Below are 13,923 nucleotides of genomic sequence, written 5' to 3' on the forward strand. Positions count from 1 at the left end.
AATTTGTATTCATGCAAATAATATTTAATTAGCCCCGGATATAAAAGAAGATGGATGTTGGAATTAATTTCACTGAACGCATTGCTCTCCTGACATGAACCACATCTTTGGAGTAATTCAGCACAGATTGTCCTACTATATTTATCCTTCTTTGACAGATTGTCCCCATCGAACACAAGTTATTTATTCAGAGTCCAGTCTGTGGCAAACTTGAAGTCCTTACATGATCCACAATACACAAAAAAAGAGAAGAAATATCACATCACTAAGGTCTCAGTTTCTCTGCATGTGTTAAGATCTCTGTGGATTTATTATAATTCTTCATATCCTACAGCTGAATATCTAATTATCTGTAAATATACAAACGTGTATATCCCCTGTCTATGTTTTCCTGTCTGAATTAAATTAAGTATTATTGCACTTTACATAAAAGCTCGGTTATCCCAATTTTTACAGACCTTGGACTAATGTATCCTTATGATTATGGATAATATGCAATGCCTCTTGTTTCTGTGGTTTATGCTTTTAAGCTGAGAAGAGTTGCTGTGTGTTGCTTTGTAGTGAGCACAAACACTGGAAAGCAAACATCCATTCAAAATATGACCCGTGACCTACATAGTCTTTTGCCAAGGTAAAGATTTGCATGTGTCTGAATCATTTAAAATGTAACCCTGCAATGTGAAACACAAGACGGATAGTGCTCAGAATCCTAATACGTTTGTGGAAATGGACATAATATTCTGCTGAAAATTTTGGAAAGGGGGTAGTGATAAGGCATGTATACATGATAGGAAATTACACATTTAATAGCATGATTTCTATACATGTGGTGGTAAGATAAGATGCATCTCTCTGATTTTCCAGTGTAGTAAAATATACAGCAGAAGACACACATAATAATAACACCTCCACATATACTGTATCACCTGCACAATGTTAATTGCTGTTCATTGTATTTATTCTTAAGAATTTATTATTTGTATTATTCCATGGGGAGTATTAAGATCAGATTGGGCCTTCAATCTTTTATTTCATACCACGTTATGAGGGAATGCATTCCCACAGGTATTAAACGTGCAAGCTTTGATTATTTTATCAATCAATAGTGACATGGTGTTTCTCATTCCAATATTTAGTAAAACATCACCCCAAAGTGAAAGATCAGCATAATTGAGAAGCTCCATACCTATACTTTGCTCTGATCACGATGTACCAGAGCATAAGGTCACAGAGAGGAAAACTATACTTACTCCTTCAATAAAATATTAAGGAATGCTGAAGGAAACAGATTGGCAAAAAACAACAACAACTCTGCATCTGTCATGTAATAAAGACAGATTGTAAAAACATTTGTTTCCACATTTTTGTTTTTTTTTATTTTTTTCTCAGTGATATCAGAAACTGAGATAAAATAATGATATACTACGCCAGTTTAATTGCAAGCTCTACATACACCAAGGCAATTGCAAACATTGGAAGTTTGAAATCACTGTCTGTTATGAGTATTGCTATTTTTATTTTCCCTCCATTCTGAAGACTGGATATTTATTTAAAATTTGGATAATCAATTATGTCTTCTTATATAGGCTACTTTATAATAGCAAATCACTTTTCAGTTTGTTTCAATGCTCTACTAACATCATGGATCCAAACACACCTTTGAAACCATGAGTTCCTCTGCCATCAACGTGCTTGTTTCTTTGGCCTGGGTGCCTGGGCAGTGTTTGCAGGTGCCAATAGGATGAGGTGCCCGGCTCTTAAGAACACAACCCTGTCCTGCCTGCAGCTAATATCCTATTGAGCAGCCAGATGGAGATTCCCTTGCCAATTTGTCTCAGCCCTGCTATTTAGACTTCTGGCTATAGACAGAAAAAGGCACAGCCTATATTTGAACCAACACAATTCAAGACACTTCAGAACACTTTTAAAATCGCACATGCTGTACTCATTTTTAGACACATATTGCATCTCATATTTCTTGCTTATACCCAGTATCCTACCCTCAACCCTCACATAAACTACCATTCTGACAAGTCATTTGACAAGTAGTTTCCCATCATGCCATTTTAGAGCTGGGCCTGTATGCCCATTGCCAAGACATAACTGCTATTTTAATTCTCTCCACTTTCAGATTGTACTTGAATTTATTATCTTCCTAATTGTCCTTCTATGTGAAACAAACACTTCCCCAGATATCTTGGCCACCACTTCGTGGGAGAACCTGAGAGCCCATTTGTGGGAACAGAGTGTCATGTTTTTACATATATAAAGAACTGCCCCCACCCAAAAAACAAGGAAGTAATGCAGAACGACTGAATTGAATTGAATTGTTTCTTGATGTCACACTTACCAACAGACAGTTATTATATAATTAAATCATGAATGCATTAAATTCAAATGTTTCAACATGAAAATTGTATAAATGCAATATAATATAATAATCTAAAGAGGTGTGGCAAAGATTTCTACAGTTGAAAGCTGTTGTTGAGAAGTATGTTATCTCGACACTTTGCTTTTAAGGAATGAGGATTGCATTTGTCATGTTTTCTATCACTTTGACACATTTAAAAGAAGGTCTTTTAAAACACCACATTCAACAGGCTGCTTAGAAAGAAAATATATATTGATTTGAAATTCACATAGTTAACAAGAAAGATTCAATTCTATTGTGTCTGGGCTCCATATACATTCATTTGATGTTATATATTAATGTGTTGGGGTTTGTGTAAGTGCTTGTGTGTTGGGGGCTTTATCACAGTCTACTGGCAAGCAGCATACCATTAGGGCTTCTTCTCCCAGCATTAAATTGTACATAGCTGCATGATGACTTTTGAGAAGTGGATTAATGTCCACTGGGGTTATGCCAAGACCACTTAAAGGGTATCACTGGTGACTGGGACCAGTTTTGAAACCAGATTTGCAGACATTTAAATAATAAGAATGATAATAAAATAAGTATTCTGCCCTGCCTGCAAGCCTCTTCTCAGCAATTTATAAATAAAGCATAAGGGTAATTTTTCATTTGTACTGACATGTAGTACAAGTAGACTAGAATACAGAAATAGGGCTGCATTACGTTTTACGTCTGTGAGAACTGGATCATGTGGAATAAAGTACATTCACGTAGTATGAGGGAGGCCCGGCTTGCCTGATATCTGATGTTATGACAACAATAATCATATATCAGAGATAGACTGAAATTGTACTTAGAAACAGACCTACGAAGAGTGAAAATGCACTGTATGCCTAGAAAATATTGTGTTGAAAAATCATTGAGACCCTGCAATGATTTTCTCAGATTTCTACAGTTCAGTTCAAATATTTGTTCTGTCATTTAAGGCTTTTATTTGCAGCTAGTCTGTCAGTCCCTTTGTGAGCAGGGTGTGGGAAAACAAGTCTCATAGTCATTGTGAGCTTCTTGTTTCTTTTTAAATCAGATATGCCAATTCAAGCCCGTATTGCAGCAATAATCTTCACAGTCATTGACACGGGAAGGGGGAGCTGCAGTACCCCCTGCTGGCGCTTAATGCAGTAATGAGTATCGCATCGAATGAGTAATGACAACAGCAAAACTAACATCAAGCAAGTACTGAGCCTTTAGCAGAGAGCAGTACTAGCCTGTTGGTAAGACATGTTGTATTCCCCAATGCTGCCACCGTGCAGAATATTTTTTAATGCACTGCCGATTTTTACACTTTGCTGTGTGAAGCTGGTAATAGACAGGTCAAGTGTAGCCATGTCAATATGATAATGGCCATCTTTATTGTTCTGTTTGCAGGCAAGCTATTCAGTTACACGTCTGTGTCAGTAGACAGCAATTTGGGAATGGCTATTGAGTGCGTAAAAGGTTGATTAAAAAAAATGCATAGGTTAATCATTGTCCATTAGCTGATTGATCGGTAGATTAATTGGGCACAAAATACATAAACAAACAAATTGATAACGCAACCAATCATTTAAAATGGCTAAAAACATCTTCCATTCGCCTATGTTCACAGTATTTTCTGGCCTTGATGGAAATTAGATTTTGTTTTTATGTACCGGAATGTATACCAAACCATAGTATTCTGGTCCAACATGGGAATGTTACCTGCCGAGAAACTTCAGTGTATACTGTTATGTCAGGAACTGCATTTTCCAGTGCAGTTTTATTTTCAGTATTATACACATGCCACCATACACATGCTTTGTAACAAGGCATTTCAAAGCACTCAGCACAGGAAACTGACTGTGGAAGATGAGGAGAGATAAAAGGTGTCTCCCTCACATTACAGAAGGTTTTAAACCAGTTCCCAGAAGGTTTCCAACCAGTTCCCAGAACACCATTAACACTGGAAAGAAAACTACACAACTGGACCTGCATAATAGCATCTGCCTCCATGGGGGCAGATTAACTTTATGCAGAGTACCTTACAAGATGACAGAACCTGTGTCTTGGTTTATTAAATATTAAAAAAGCAAATATGCTCAGTGTTGTGGTTTGTGTCCAGTCTGTCTTTTTAATGAATAAGATACAGTATCTATAAAATCAGCTGGGAACTGGAGCTGCCCTTCTGATCTCCTTACTGATGTTGTTTTGTGAACACACATTGGAAACTGTAGAACTTTACAGTTTTAAAACTTCAAAGAAGGCCCTAAAATTCTACATTTGTGTGCTTGCTGACAGAAAGTAAAAGAGAACATACAGCCATGGTATCAACATTCTTGATGGCTCCTCAAAGATGACAAAAAAGCTAGAGAAAGCCCAGCTAATCCCAGAAGTTGCACAAGACAAAAGAAAACTATGATGATTTTAAACATCAGATTATAACATTGCAGTTAAACTCCCTGTAATGAGATCAAGGGGATAATATTGTTTGTGTTGTAAAACATATATGATTGTACTCTAACAGAGTAATATAATGAAACATAGTTCCTCTCATTTAATATGAGATTTAATATTAGACCAAGATTTAGCAAAACTTCACTGAACTCTAATCCTCTAAAGAGAGCCATGAATAACTCCTGTATCAGACTGTCTACTTTGATTAGTGGCTGATTACAGTGGAGTATCACCAGTGTGTGATAGACAATTGCACTGGACAGATAAAATACAAACATAATACATTGCATTGCTGTCTACTGTGCTATAGGTATTACTGAAATATTATGCCCAAAAATAGCCTCGTATTTATCATTATGGTATGCTAATTCAAAATTATAATATCTATACTATATTTGCCAAGACTAAGCAGTCATTAACTAACCTATAGTACACACATGTGGGGAAAAAAAATGCCTGCCTTCAACACAGCACCATTCTAACCATACTGGATTCTAGGGGATGCAGATTACACAACACCCGGCATGTGTGCTATTTCGGGGTTTCAGGATTTCTTCATGGATAGTGGAGACACAGCATAAAAACTACAAAAGCACTGGATTTGTCTTATTATTTATTAAAAGTCAACTGAGTGTTAGTGTTTCACAGTGCATTCCAACATGTGCGTCGCTTGAATCAGCCCACTCGCCTGCGCTGGCTTGTAAGAATAGGCAAACGCATGGTAACAGGTGTTCAATGTGATTTTTGGGGGTGTGATGTTCACAAGGTTTATTCTAACTTTCTCATTCCAGTACCATCTGCACAAAGTTATTTGTTTTGTCTTTAGTACAACAGGGGTTGTTTAAAAATAACTATCATCCCAACACTCCAGGCTGAAGTGGCAAAGACATATATAGATAGATAGATCCAGTTATATATAGATCCCTTCTAATTACAGTCAGGTCTATATTACTGAATTTAAGTGTGTTACAATCAATGCAGATAATTGAGAAGGCAACTGTGACACAGTCCTGCAATTGGACAGATTGGAAATGCCACATCTAATAGACCTATTCTATAGGGACCTAATTTCCTCTTATTAAATATTTTAGCAATGCAGGCTTTTAAAAAACATGAGTTCTTTGTACATAAGGTAATAGGGCAATTCTCAAGGTCCTTATGAATGTAATAAAAATCACCACATTCTGTTGTTTAAGTACTGAGGTCTCTGGTAGATTTTTAAATCAGATTTTGTATTGGTTTAAATTTGTGGCATAAAATGATCTCTGTGGAGTCCTCCCCAGGTATTATTTGATCACAGTTAAACCAAATTTGAAAAAGGACATCTGACTGCTCAGACGTTGGTACTGACTCGGCAGAATGCTTTTGTAATGTAGTAATACAGTGTTTTTGTGCTGACTGTTCCTTTTGCAACAACAGCACCAAAAAACTAAACACAAAAACATTGTAGTACTTTGATATTTGTGCACTGCTTTTCCGATTGAATTATTTTATATTCTGACTGGTGTTACTTTTCTGACTGAGCAGTAGTTCAGCTAGGGAAGGCTACACATGCTGGTTTCATTCAATTACAAGTTAAGAATGGAGAGAGTCTGTAGAAAACTTGATTTGATTCTTTAAAAGATTGTAAAAACCCATCGCTGTAAAGAGATTGCTGATCACAGTCATCCAAATGCAATGCTGGCATTGTGAGTTTTTTTCATGAAGGAACAGAAGTTAACTAGCTGCCTTTCTCCGAAACCATCTGATGTCATCAAACTCAAAGTTCTAACTCTGTTATATACTTTTGCAACATCTTTGGTTTAACAGTGAGAAGCAAAACTGATTTAACCATGTACATGCAAAGCCTTACGCACCAAATTATGCTTATATAGTTTTATAACCAAACGTTTTCTATATGTAGCCCAGATCACACACTTTCCAGCTTCTTATCTTTTGAATGTGTAAAAAAATCTACTTATTCATATGGGAATGATTTGATCCTTCATTGGTTGTTGGGCTCTTTTCAAATCTAGATCCAGAAATCTATGGCCATAGGAGGTGTCAACACAGAGAAGATACTCACTGTATCGGCACAGTATCAGTATAAGTTTTAGTCTCAAGTGACTCTTTAAGTGCGATGATTCCAACCATATATAATGAATACCCGTATTGGCCTTTGTTTCCAAAGATTACAGGTTGGTAGGGTGCCCTGCATATGGGACAGACAACTAATGCCCAGTCCTTTTCATCAGGAAGCTTGAGATATTCTACAGACATTGACGACCTAAACCACAACTTTAAACTCAATGCAGAGAATACAACCAGAGAACTGAGATTTACTTTTTGACCTACAGTGTATTGTAAATGCAATTTGAGTCAGATCTTGCCTGGGTTTGAACTAGGCATAACCTCAAGAGTTTGATTCAGCTATGGCCCAAATGAGTGACAAGCCCATGATGCTCAATAAATGATCCCCTGACATGCTGGGATTAAACACTCTCTCTGGGAATTAAGTCATCATAACAGTCTCTGTACAATGAGCCCTGTTACATAGAAGACACATAAAGCAAGATACTTGTACTGGGGTCTTTCCAGAAATGTCTTCCTAATATGTTTTGAGCAGTGAGCTACTGTACTAACAACAGGAAAATGTTGGCTACACAGGCTTCACAGCTAACTTTCATTGTTTTGACAGGTGGACAGAACGGAGGTAATCAGAAGCTGTATAAACCCCATCTTCTCTAAAGTGTTTACTGTGGACTTCTACTTTGAAGAGGTCCAGCGATTACGGTATGAAGTGTATGATATCAGCAGCAACCACAACGGACTGAAAGATGCGGACTTCCTTGGTGCGATGGAGTGCACACTTGGCCAAGTAGGTATTGTATGGTTGAAATGAAGGGATTTAAGTGTGTCTTATGAAAAACTCAGCTAATAACAATAATGTCTTACTGTGGAAGTATATTTGGTCTCATTTCAGGTACAAAAACAAAAATGTATATATATCTAATCTAAAGGTTTTGTTGAGTTTTAAATGTGGAAATATATATATATTTTCAAAACTAATAACTCAATATTGACACATTGTATTATTATTTTCTGTATCTCATTAAAAGTAGTGTACACTGTTTGTATCCCTAATCGAGATCTAGCTGTTAATCTTTTCTATTCTTTTTTTTCTGTTCACTTAAAGCTTGTTTGCGTGAAGGAGAATGTATCCATGTTTAATCATTAGAGTTTACTGTCAAATACTGCTTAATCATGAGGAAATCAATATTTTACAATACAGAAGAAAGCAAAATGTTTGTGATTTTCACCTTACCCAACACATGGTTGCTATCCATCTATAAAAACCACCAACAACAAAAGCATTACCTGCATCTCAGTTAGGTTGCTTTCTTTTATTTTATCCTGCATCATTTGCTTACTTTTTCATATTCTGTTCAATGTTTTTTCATTTACAAATATTGCAGATTTGTTTCCCTCCAAATATCTAATTGTGTAGTGGACTATTTTGTGTCTTCTGAGCCTACAGCAATTCTTCAGTCAATAGAATCGAGCTTTTTAATTATACCCTGAGCCAGATTTTGCTGTTACTGCGAGAGTGTTTAATTCCAGGTGGCTACACTATGGGACTATAAACACTATAATTGCAGATTCTTATTAAATACAACACATTTCCAATGTTTAATCTTTGCAAATGTACTTTTGCCTTTGAAGTTTCTTTAAAAAGAAAAGAAAAGTTGTTTAAAGCCACCTGCATAAACCTCTGTCTCTTATGTTTTTTTTTCTCTTTGACGTCTTTGCTATGTTTTCATAGCTCTTTATGCACATTCTTTTTTTTAAATCATGTCTCCTTATTTATCATTCAACTCACTTCCTTTCAAGCCAATTGTTTTTGTTGTTTTCAATCCCGCTTGGTGTTGAACTGAGAAATATGTTTGCTTTGATAATTCCTCGGCTAGATCATTGTAGTGTACTGCATGTGGTGGTGAAGCTATAGCTGGTGCTCATACCAGATGGCTTTCAGTCCCTCAATTCTCTTCTGAATATTGAACCAGTCTCCGGGAGCCTATTCAAAATGGTGTGAAATACCAGTATTTTGGAACAGAAGATTCACTCTTAATTGTAGAAAAAGGACACTAATACTGCTGCCAAGATCCATTTCAATTTTTATTTATTTCAAGCTAGGTTATCAGAAATCAGTTATTTTCTATTATATATTATAACCGTAATTTATTACAGTTCTGTATTTTTGCATATACATATATATTTGCAACTGACTTGGGAAAGCACACAGTACTTGTCAGATCTAAGAAACTAGGCGGGGCTGGGCCTGGTCAGTACAGTATGGGAAAGCAATTTTTTTTCTGGAACTGAAATCCCAAGCAACAGAATTTAGTGTGCCATTGGATAAGATGTTCAAAGTCACTACACATTAACAAATGTAATTTCTCTCACATAGCTGTAAACCCTGCTTCCACTGAAACCTTCACTATTTGCTCTCACCAGCCCAGTGTCAGATATGTGTATATACAACTACCATACGTAATGCTGTACCTGAAGAAGAAAAGCAGTAACTCTTGGTCTTAGAAAGTTCTTATAATTACCCCTCTGCCTCCATACAACCTACTTATATTTTATTTTTTAAATGGGTAAACATATTGATAGATGTTATCCTCTGTTTATGCAGTTTTCCTATCGATTCCGAGCAGTTGGCCGATTTTACTGTACTTTTTCCAAACACTGACCTCCGCAACATTGACAATGAAATAACACGAGGAGCCTTTTAGGTACTTTGATACCATTGCAATTCTGCATCTTCAATGATATCATTTTGCATTTCAGAACCTCTTATGCAGTGATCCCTCCCTCAGGAATATCATAGATGCATGACCAGTACATGTGCATCCTGATAGCTGTTGCCTTGTCTTATCTCTTTCTGACCAGATTGTGTCCCAGAGAAAACTTTCCAAATCGTTACTGAAACAGGGAAACACAGCGGGCAAATCTTCAATAACGGTAAGGCCACCCATCCAGGCAGCTCTCCCACTGAAATATATCTTAGACAAAACCCATTGAGTGCTTAAACCTTTTTCATGTTTATTATTATTATTTTTATTATTATTATCCTCAGTAATATTAAAACTAAATTGAATTGCTATAGATATCCAAAATGGAAGGAGCATAACCCTTGTTTATGAGTAACTGATTTCTTCACAGACTGAATTGGTCGTTGCACTGAATTATCTTACCTGGTCCCCAGAAAACTCACCCACCTGTTCTATTTAAACTTCACAAGATTAATACAGGACTATTTAATACCAGTTGGGAAATAAACTGGGTAATGTTGTGTTAATGAATGCATGCCACTGATAAACCCACATTTTATGCAATCAGGAATGTAAATGGCAGGCCTGGATATTTGCATAATTATGTGCAGTTCTAAGGATTATAATTTCTATATAAAGAAAAACTAGTTATTTTACATTCTGCTCTCCAAAGTATTTTTTATTTTATATGAACTATAATTCACATATTGTAAAAATAAAAAAGTATGGAAGTGAAGTTGTATATTTTATAGTTAGAACAGTAAAGAGCCTAAAAAAATATTATATCATAAAACACAAACATCTTAGAACAATTTAAGATGAGGTGATACCTGCTAGTTTAAATGGCTTATATTCAGAAATCCCTATGTATCCTCCTTGTGTGTGCTTTATGAGCCACTGCTGATAACGAGCTTTCAGTTATACAGCACCTGTCATCACAGTTATGGATCCAAAAAGGGATTAAAACTGTGCCAAACAAATACTGGAGTATCGCCACATGCCTCTGTTAAAGGCTGTAGCACTACACATTTCTACTGCAGAACGGGGAAGCTCTTGCTTGAAAATTAATTAGGGGAAGGGAGAATTCAGAAAATCAAGATAAAAAAAAAAAAACGCTAGTTATCAATGCCACTTCATCTTTCTGGGGCTGTAGATTTGTGGGTTTTTAGGCCTAAGAAAAGAATACTATTAACCTTTCTCAAACTTCTTACAGAAAACCTCAAAACAGTCACAACAAACAAATATGTGGTAATATCTCAAGAGATTTTTGTCAACGGTTTGTAGACCTTATGTACAGATTCCTAAATTGGAAAACATGTGTTTTAGTGTAATTAAACTAAATCTGGAACCTTTGTGTAAATCGTCATTTATCCAGCGAGACTGAATGACAATAAATGGGTAAATGACCTTCCAAAATTGTTTTGATTTGATTGCCATGTAGTGGAATAATACTTGATAGTTCATAAAATACAATGACAACAGTGAAATGAGACTCAACAGGAACAACCAGCTCCCCCAGACTCTTTGGAAACATCTGACAGTCTTGTTTATGCGCCATGGCTGTCAGATCTGAGGGCTGCGTGTTGCCGGTGAAGCATTGCTCCGGCCGATCAATCAGCATTAATGGAATTTACCATTCCTCTTCACACAGTGTCAGCTCAGCGTTCAGACACACCGTGGATTACTTTTATTAATACGCTCCACGATAAATGGCTACAATTCAAATGACCTGTTATAATTTACAATTACAGAAACCATCTCATTTCAATTGCTGTCTTTTTTTCTGCAGCAAAGTATATATATTTATATATCATACACATTGGGGGGGCAGTACGTTTCCAATTATCGGAATTTGACAGCTGTAGCTTGACAGTGTCAGACATTTCAAGTGAGCATTAGTGCGATGTGAGGTGAGCAAGGCATGCTGTTTGATGATGAAACAGCATGCTAACATCAGCCCCAGCTTCAATGTGTGTGTTTTCTTTAATTCCAAACCCGGCAGAAAGCAATCTTTGAGTTGTGTTACAGTACACTGTGAATGCCATCGCAGAAACTGCCGTGCAACACCTCGCAGGGGCCCTCTACAGTGGAGAGGGAGAGAGAGAAAACATAGGACTGAAGAGTTGAGCCCTTTTGCTCTTATTTTAGGTCATCGCAGAAGAACTATCTGGGAATGATGACTACGTTGAACTCTCATTTAGCGCAAGGAAATTGGATGACAAGGTAAGAGATTGTGCTGTATTCTAATAACCCTAAATATAAAAAAATCGAATTAAAAGTCCAGCAAATATAATTAAGTAATGAAAAGTTGCATTTCATAACCTAATATTCACATTTAATATACACTAGTGGTTTGGGAACCCCACTTCCTTTAGCTTCAGTTTAATAAGAACATGGTTTCTGGATGAGAGAACTTTTTGTAATTAAATATATGATTCAGATATCCCTGGCTGTTCGTCAGTGCTTCAAAGGAGACATCTCACAATTGATTTGGCACTTTCCCCATCTCAGCAGCCTCTGCCTGAATTCTCCTTTTGAAACCCCAGCTTTGGTTGCTGTTACGTCATGTTTTGGATATTCCAATAAACACGCCCATCAGTCAATCAAACAGTTATTCACTCAGTCAATTAAGCATTTTGTTCACAGTGACCACCATTTCTAAATATAGTGTAATGATTAGCCGGGTGTAGCTAATTCTTTGATGATAGATTGAATGCAGCAAGCTCAGTCTTGCATGTTTTTTGATTACTTTATATGTAGCTACTCTTTGATCCATCCTTCAGGTGTGCTAGAGTTGCAGACACATCTTAAAGACTGGTAGAAATATATTGAGTTATTTTGTCAAGAGGATTCAAGTCTCTTTATCACTCGTTTAAAATTGAGTGTGGTTGTTAAGGTGGAACATTACCACAGGAAACTAAATAAGCCATTTTCTCTTGAGTGTCTTATGGGTTGTGTGCAGGCCACTACCAACAAATCTTGGGATGTTGAAGCTTCTAGCTCCTGATATTGCTTGAACTGAATATTTTTCACATGACAATCATCTTAATAAGGCCGGGCAGTCCTAAAACAGGAGATGGGGCTATCTTCTTGTTTTCTATTTATTTATTTTTGCTTAATTGCTTTAAAAAAGTACTACACTAAAAATTAAAAGGGTTGATTTTGTTTGGATATTGTACAAAGCATTTGAGGAGGAGTCACCCAAGTTGACCTTACCTGTAGTAATTTCTGCTTGACAGAAGGTTGCAGTGAGATGCTTTTTAAATTAAACAAAGGCAGCACTAACATCAACACCATCCTGAGACCAAGTCTGCAGAAGCACCTGGGTCAAGTCTCACCAGGCTGCGTTGAAGCTGTTTAAATATCAGAACTGGGGTTTAGTGTCTCTCACAAAAAACTATCCAAAATGTCAGCCAAGGGCACCTCAAGCTGCATTTCTCTATAGGGACAGGTTTCTGGGAGTTGAACTTGATAACCAAATAGCAGAGCTTTAGTAGAAGCAAATTGATCTTTAAGATTTCACCTTGTTCCTCCTCCAACAGTTGTGGTAGAGATTTATTTTAAATAATGTTGACAGGGCTCCCGAGACCGATATATTTTATTTCCTTGTGTAACCCTCTCACAGACCATACAGTTGTCCTTGGATGTTGTGTTTTAAGAGGCTATGGAAAGAGTTTTGTTGTTGTCAAAGACATTGTGTCCACTAAAGCTTTCAGAGAGACTGGATTTTATTTAAACCAGGCTGTTTTTCTTAAATTTACCACTGAAAATGTAATCAAGACTGGAGTGAGATGTGCTGTATTTATTCATATAAGAGTATATATATTTCTCTCTCTCACACACACTGACCTTGGTGATAACCATCTTGGTAATGGGTTTTGTATGTGGATAACAATTTTTAAGTCATCAGGTCAAGCGGTGCTTAAATGATGTGATAGCATGTACAGCATTGTGAGGTCAGGGTAATATCACATCCTATAAATCATTATAGATTACAGATGAAATTGTGAGATATTAAGCTAAAGCAGCAAGGCATGGCTTTGTTGGGAATTGATTAGAAAGTTAAGCTTCCTTCACATTGCATCCAACACCCATAAAATGAATAATTCAATGGAGCAAAAGTGACGCCAACTTGTTGTGTGGTCAGAAAAATAAATTACATTGATCAGACATCCTGTATATTTCATATCAAAAGTTGGATGGAAAGGAATACTTGAGCAAAATTAATAGAACCGGCAAAACTGTTAGTACACTTCAATTTCAATAGTATATATCATCATCTTCATC

General features: G+C 36.5%; 1 protein-coding gene across 1 annotated transcript in view; it reads left to right on the forward strand.

Annotated features, from left to right (window-relative positions):
- LOC136713884 (copine-4) overlaps window positions 1–13,923 on the forward strand; it is an 88,250-nt gene that overhangs the window by 31,186 nt on the left and 43,141 nt on the right. The window contains exons 3-5 of the mRNA XM_066691117.1: window positions 7,500–7,679; window positions 9,755–9,826; window positions 11,785–11,859. Coding sequence (XP_066547214.1) covers window positions 7,500–7,679; window positions 9,755–9,826; window positions 11,785–11,859 — 327 coding nt within the window. The remainder of the gene's footprint in view (window positions 1–7,499; window positions 7,680–9,754; window positions 9,827–11,784; window positions 11,860–13,923) is intronic.

Source organism: Amia ocellicauda, chromosome 18 (assembly GCF_036373705.1).
Source record: "Amia ocellicauda isolate fAmiCal2 chromosome 18, fAmiCal2.hap1, whole genome shotgun sequence".
Lineage (NCBI taxonomy): Eukaryota > Metazoa > Chordata > Actinopteri > Amiiformes > Amiidae > Amia > Amia ocellicauda.